At 37.4% G+C, this 7,552-nt stretch overlaps 1 protein-coding gene across 2 annotated transcripts; it reads right to left on the bottom strand.

Moving 5' to 3' along the window:
* Position 1: 1 nt before the first annotated feature.
* LOC144005049 (pancreatic propolypeptide YG-like) lies at positions 2-3,964 on the bottom strand. Of its 2 annotated transcripts, XM_077502921.1 has the most exons (4): positions 1,306-3,964; positions 1,034-1,224; positions 424-504; positions 2-207 (listed from the first exon to the last, which is right to left on the bottom strand). In XM_077502921.1, the coding sequence occupies exons 2-4, from the start codon at positions 1,210-1,212 to the stop codon at positions 183-185; spliced, it is 285 nt and encodes a 94-aa protein (XP_077359047.1). In that variant the 5' UTR covers positions 1,213-1,224; positions 1,306-3,964; the 3' UTR covers positions 2-182. The 2 variants fall into 2 exon arrangements, with proteins under 2 accessions (XP_077359047.1, XP_077359046.1); XM_077502920.1 differs by having other exon boundaries at positions 1,034-3,964.
* Positions 3,965-7,552: the final 3,588 nt, after the last annotated feature.

The following is a 7,552-nucleotide window of genomic DNA, read 5'->3' on the forward strand; positions in this document are numbered from 1 at the left end:
CATACAAATTATTTACATTGTTTGCCAGAAAACAAAGAGGTATACAAAGAGAAGCACAAACAGAGCACGAAAGAAACATGCATATCAATTAATTGAAATGTATTATTTAGCTGTAGGTTGGCCCTCCAGGAAATCGCAGCACTTTTGATTGTTGTTGTAGGGCCAGTCACCCATCAGGTTGATTACCACCCGCTGTTATAGTCCAAACTGTAAAACATAGACATTTACTTTTGGACATTCAAAAATGCACATATTGTAGCATCTGAGCCACATTATTGTCTGCGTCCAATAAACATATGAAAATTGCAGACGGCTGTGGCTCTCCTTTCCCAAATGCAAGGTAAAAACTGTGATGAACATTGTATAAATAGAATTGCGGTAGGACAATACTTGATATAATTTATTTGAATCTTGATCTCTCACCGTGGCTCGGAGTCTTGACTTGGCTCCGCACCATACAGCAGCCACGCCATCGCCTGCTCAGGGGATGACCTCTTCCCATATCTGGACAAAATCAAAGGTATTACAGGACATATTGGAGTATAGTATTTGTATTTTCATTCACTGCTTGGTTCAGACTAGCTTGTCTGTCATCAACGAGTAAAAGCTAACCTGACAAATTTAACGTGTGTAATACAGTAGGAGACGAAACAATGCCTAGTGTACTAAATAACCCTCCCCCCATTTTTTTTTATTGTGTACTGGCGTACTCGTGTGACCAGTTTCCACTTTATTAGTTGATGATGCAATGTTTGGCAACACTGAAATATGAGATTCGGCACTTGGTCAGGGAGCTGTTACCCTTTTACATCACAAACTGGTCATGCAGCAGGCGTCAATATGAGAAAACCAACATGCAACGTTAGTAAATAATACATCATAAGAGGGGTCTTGTCACTGGAGCGGCACCCTGAAAAGGTACATAATATACTTGTGAAATTGATTCCTCCCATTTTCAAAACATTTTTTGGGGGGAGATACTTAGTTTTTGACTAAAAGTACAAATGTGACGGTGCCGTGCGACGGTCCTCACCTCTGCCTGGTGATGAGGTTGACATAATGCCTGACAGCCGTCTGGTACTTGGCCCAGTCCTCCGGCGAGGCGTTGCTGCCGGGACTCTCGGGTTTGGGAGGGTAAGCGTCAGCGAAGCTGCTCCAAAACACCAACAAGCACAAGGCGAGCGTGGCGATCGTCATGCACGGTCTCAGCATGGTGGATGGACCCTTGAAGAGGAGTGACACAATTGAATGAATTAAGATCCACATACGCCACCATCATATCAAGATACTTCACCGACGACCTACTTTTTTTTTTTTTTAAGTCTTCTTGTGTCTTGGGATGGTTGAAGATGAAGATGCTGCTGGTGCCCTGACTTGCTCCTCTGGTGCGTATTGCCGACTTTTATAGTGAGGCGGGCATACCTGACGCGTGCTGCTGACTAACTCTAAACCACACCTCTCACTTTCCCGCTACTCCGGCAGCCAGGAGGAAAGTCACGCATCAGTGCATTACGCAGCTTGGAAAAATCCATTCCTTAAATATTACGTATACTATTCTGCTTGTGGGTTGCACATCTTCATTTTTAGTTTTTCTTATTAGGCTCAACATAATGGGAACAGTTTTAGTAATACTTTGTAAGGGCAAATTTTGATAGTTGTAGCAGGCGTAGTAAAGTTGTCTCAAAGGCAACAAATTGTTTTTTTTCTCCCCCAGATGACGCTCACACGCTTCCTGAAACTTAGTTGATCAGCAACCTGGTTTGCATCAGCAATATTAAATATTTATTATTAAAGCACTTAGTCACTTATATCACAATACATGATTGACGATTTGCAGAGTCACATATTTGTAGGTATTTGGGGAGAATCTGTGCTCAGGTCAAAGATAGTCTTGCTTTGGCACCATCTTGATGCCTTGGAACTATGTTGAAGTAAGGGGAAGAGCTTCAATATGACAAACCCATTATTTTTTTTCATTTGCCTTTTTTATTATTAGAAAAGTTCACAATTTATTCTTAAAAGAAAATAACAGAATGGGACTTTTTAATAATATTGTGTCACCCCCCCAAAAAAGAAAATTATTTTTTTTTTCAAAAATCCATGACTTTATTCTTAGGCGTTGCCTTTTTTTTTTTTTTTTTTTTTTTAAATTAAAAAAAAATAAAAATAAATACCCCTAGACCAATTTTGAGATATCTTGGTGCCTTGGAACTATGTTGAAGTAACGGGAGAAGCTTCACTTTGACATTCTTATAATAGTTTTGTCTTTTTTTATTGCAAACAAATCTTAAAAGATAAGAAGATAAACATTATTTAGAAAAATTCACAATTTATTCTTGAAAGTAAAAAATGGAATGGGACTTTCTAATATTTTTGCCCCAACCCTAAATAAATAAATATCAGAAATCCATGACGTTATTCTTAGATTGTGCATTAAAACAAAAAAACAAAACAAAAAAAAAACTGTAATTTTTCAAGACCAAAACAAAATCTTTCTATACAAACTGAAAATAGTTCATTGCATGCACATGCACGTTCTACAGGCACTGTTTATTATAAATAATAATAATCTTGTCTCAATTTTCTCACTCTGTGTGAAATCTAGACCTGTTAAGTGTAATGCAAACATTATTCTGCTGCAAGAACAGCAATAGGTGTGTTAATTATACCTTCTGTCATTTATTGGACAACCATGCAATTGCTTTGCCTGTCACTATATGTCGCTATCATAGATAAATTAACAAATTTATAGTATTGTAATAAATCATTTCCACCAGCACAGTTAATTTCCCCGTAACTGACTGATGGTGAATATATTCCTTTTTTTTTTTAACAAATAATACAGTACTGATCTGTACTTGTTAAGATAAATAGGGTTCATTTGAGTGAGATGTTGCAATCAGGATCACTAAATTGTTTTACTGACTAATCTGTTCAACAAAGACCAAACATATTAATCATAAGGAGGCATAAGGCCCAGTAGGATACATCAGACGCATTAGTTCTAATCAATTTATAATTGTACAGATATTAAACTCCTACTATACACTATGAGTTGTGCACTCGACATATGTAAATAAATGAGTTAAATCAAGTCGATGTTGCCTTTTCAAACTCTCAAAAGAGAGTTGACTTTAACCAGCACACACTCACATTGAAAATCTCTCTCAGGTGGTCAGACTAATCGAAGATTTTTTTTTATGACCTTTGCAGGAGCTCCAGTTTATCTTCGATCTTCACAACCTGTTGTTCAGGTTACGACGTCTGAAAAGCGAAGCCGCGCTTATCGTTATGCGCGCGTTCGTCTGTTTGCATTCACAGCAGAGATAGATATGCGCAATTGCGCATATCTATCCTTTGTTCTTTGCTTTGCTTTTTTTTTTATTGCTTGATCACTCGGTGACATTTTACGAGGTTTATTTGCATGGCGTGTTGGGGAGATTCTGCTAAGATGCTCAGCGTGAAATTTGAGTATGTTTAATCCAACATAAAGCTATTATTCTGTTGCATGAATGGCAAGGTTAATTGCACCTATCACTATATGCTACTGGCATAGATAGATGAACAAAAATATAAAATTATTTGTATTATTTCATATTACATTTGTATTATATAATTCGCAGAAAAAAACAATGATTTTCAGACCAATTAAGTGAAATTGGATAATATCCCGGGGCACATTAGTGGTAATCACTGCAGCAGATTGAAGACCAATGTGGTACACCTCTAATGGGACCCAACACAAAAGATGCCATAAAAATTCGACCATTAGAAAGATATTAATGCTCACTGTTGATTGACGCCATCAGAGATATTACAATAACATGTTAATGATTGTGGTAAGGAAGAATGATCAAATTGTGCATAAACAATTCATGAATTCACTTCACATGGGGATTTTGCTGCAAAACACCATATTGTCTCCACAATTTGTAATTACTATAAGTGAACTGTGGTAGTCTGTTAGTTTGATACTACTTTTTTTTTTTTTTTTTTTTTTACTGTTTATCATCATCATAATAAGGGTACAATTATTGTTACAAGTCGGTCTTCCTCTAGTGTATATTTCTGAGCATATTATTATCGGTACACATTTTGAAATAACTTTCTTTAAAAATTGCAATGTCATATTAAATTAATTCCACAAAATATTTTTTTCTTAATATAACCTGTTTGAACGATTATATGCTTTTATTCATCTCTAAAAAAAATTCCTTTCCCCTAGAAAATAACTACTTCGTTAGCAAATAGGCTACACTTACTGCCAATGTATTTTGTAACATCCATTTTACAAAATTCAGGTAACGCAACAAACTAGCACACTATCGTTCGTGCGTGTCAACAATAATCATTTTTGAAAAATAGCATGTAAAATTAGATTGTTTTGAGTCAGCTTCTTTTGTAGATCATGTTGTCCTGGGGGCTCCCCTGAGTCGTGGTGACAGTTCCACATGCTGTTTATAGAATAATGAAGAAAAAAACAAAGTTTTTTTTCTTTTTCTTTCTTTGGCCTGTCCCCAAGCCCTTGTCAAAAACACAACTTGATTTAAGCATAAATCCCAACTGGTGGCCTCTGTGGACCTCCTGCCGGTAATAAACAAGCAGTTAAAGCGTACAAGCAGTTAAAGCGTACACGACCGTGCCATAAAAGGCTGTAAGTGGATTCAAAGATTACGCATTGATTGCTCTGACCATCTCTCAGCAATTATTGCACCATCATTCAAAATATGATTTCACCATTTAAAAAAAAAAGAAAAAAAGAGACCAATTAAAAGTGAAAATGGATTAAAAAAAAAATTAGATGATAATTCTCCTTGAAGTCACGGGATGAGCATATTCTGTTGGAACCGTTTCCAGGCTCTAACGGTGGCTTTTCCGGAACATTTGAATTCTACTCCAGTAATCAACATCTAAGCGTTGACTCTCCGGTGCTATAAAAGTCAATGGGAAGAAACAACGATGTGCACAGGACAAACTCATTAGCTGTCCAGATAAGAGAAAAGGGCTACAGTTCAATTTTTCACAGGCCACTAACGCTTAGTTAAAACCCTCCTGCGGAGAAGTGCTAATAGGAAGCAAACTTTACTTGATCACAGTTTCACAACTTTGCGATTTGTCCGACATTTGACCGTTTTCTTTGCCATCACAGTTAAACTCCAGATGAAAAAAAATAAAACTAAAATAAAAATAAAAAAATTGCACTCCTTGCACAGTTGACACACGCATGTGTACAGTACAAGTGCAATCTCCTGGGAGAAAATCCGACTCCTTCCTGTCAAACGCGCGGAAAAGGCGAAATGATGTGTTTTTATTCAGTCTTATCTCTATGTCGGTGAGCCACTAATATGAACAGAGTGCTTTTCAGTCAGCCATGTGGAACCCCAGACATGATACGGGGAGAAAAAGAAATCATGGCCGCAATATAGATATAAAATGATGAAAAAAATGTGAACGTGTAAATTTGAATGGGTAAAAGTGTACTATGTTTATTGCAGTGTTTCGCTACGCTACATTAGCTTAGCGGTTAGCATGTATTCTCCATTTTCTCATATTATTTCTTGATTGTGGTGTCACTTGATCACCTAGTCGTCATCCTTCTTTAGTGATATTTGTCAGAAATATCTTATTTGTCCCTATGGAGGTGAGGATTTGTGACTTTGGTTCAGCTAGCTTAGCGCCTAGCATTACCACAAGAGTTCCTGAGCAGCGTCGAACGCAAAGAGGACGCACTATTTTTAGCTTGAAGTTAGCGAACAAATGGTGCTAGCAACTCCGTTGTCAGACATGTTTAAAGTTATTTTCACACTGAGGCACATATGACATCAATAATTTCTCAGTAGACAGTATGCTAAGCTAACACCGTCTACCCCAGTATAGTCTGTTCTGTGGTTTCATTTCACAGTACAATGAGACACTTGAACCAGATACATTTAAAAAAATAAATAAATAAAAAAACGGCGTGTGTAAAATGCAGTGTTTTTAGTGGCCACAATTTGAAAAATGTTCCCTTCATACAGTCTCTGGGGCTCTGTACAGCCATGTCTGTTTGCTGGGGTCATAACAAGACAAACTGTGGCACTGATGATAATAAGTCATGCCCATATATGTGGTTTAAACGGATCGTCCAAGCGTCAGCGTGCGTTGAAGCAACCGCTGGGAAAAGCTTGTCATATTTCCCTGGGCTAGTATGTTATTGACACTGGCTATTTACTGGCATAAACAAAGTGTCTGTACACGTCAGTTGTTTTCCCAAATAGCAGCGTCTCATGCGATGCTGGCGTCCCAAGAGGAGCGTGACTACTCAAGCCTGCCCCCTCACTAAGAACCATTTGTCTTTGCTTGGAAAGCAGAGCGGGCCAATTACATGGACGGGCCCGTCGTACTGATGCTTTTATGAGCAGGCCGGCAGCTTCAGGTAACTCTGATGAATGACGCAGGTGACCACCAGCCTTAAGAGGCTTCAGGGAAAAAAGGTTGATGATTTGATTTGGGAGGCGGTTCTCAATTTAGCTAGTCAGGACACCATTTATGATTGAGAGAGTATTTAAAGGAAAGAATCACTACTTGTGGATAACATAATGGTGAACCTAATTATTTGTGGTTTCTATTCATATTTGTCGACTTTCCTTACTGCACTTAGCATCAAAGCTATGGTTAATAGGAAAAATGCAATTGATGTCATAGAAGTGTGCTGAAGTGATAACCTCGATGGATCTAAAACTTTAGACATCAGGTAGGAGCTAAGTTTAGCACAGGTCATTAGCAAAAGACAAACCATTTTTGTCCTACAACAAAATCAAAAGTACTGTTACAAAGCCAAACATATATATTTTTTTTAAACACACAAACTGTCTAGACAGGATAAAATAATACGCCATAAATCCACCAATTCAATCCAAAGGGTATGGCTCATAGAGGCTAGGCTTTCATTCGTTCCAATCAGCAAAGTGATTCATTCTGCTTGAAATTCAATGACTTTTGTATGGATCAACACTGGTGGTTAAAAATCGACTTCCTAGTTTTAGGCCAATTGTAACAAACACTCATAATTTGGAATCAATCATTTTTGACTCGGTCTGGCTTAGAGGTGCGAGTGTGTAGGAGTGGTCGTATATCAATAGTGGCGCTAAAGAAACACAAAGAAAGGTAATAACAGATTAGCCGCAAGCAGCAGAGCAGGAAAGCGGACAGTTCAGGTGACAATTGCCTGAGAGAGATAAAAAGAAAAATATTGAGAATTCCGTTTATGATGTTGTTTTTTTTCTAAATCAAATCATTTGCAAGCCATTTTTTTAAGGTTTGTGTGTATTTAATATTAAAGTGATGACATCGCTCTAACCAATTAATAAGTATTTACTTTTTTTTAACCTGAAACCTTTTTTCTTGTAATTTTAGACCATTTTTATTCACCAACGTAAATAAAAGCATCCGTTTTCTTACATTGTTGCATGTCTGCACTTGGGTAAAAGTGAGATGAATGACATTAATCAGTACGGTGGAGGTCTGGGCATCCCTCACCTGCAGCAATAAAAACATCTGCATGTGTAAGTAA

Source organism: Festucalex cinctus, chromosome 17, assembly GCF_051991245.1.
Source record: "Festucalex cinctus isolate MCC-2025b chromosome 17, RoL_Fcin_1.0, whole genome shotgun sequence".
NCBI lineage: Eukaryota > Metazoa > Chordata > Actinopteri > Syngnathiformes > Syngnathidae > Festucalex > Festucalex cinctus.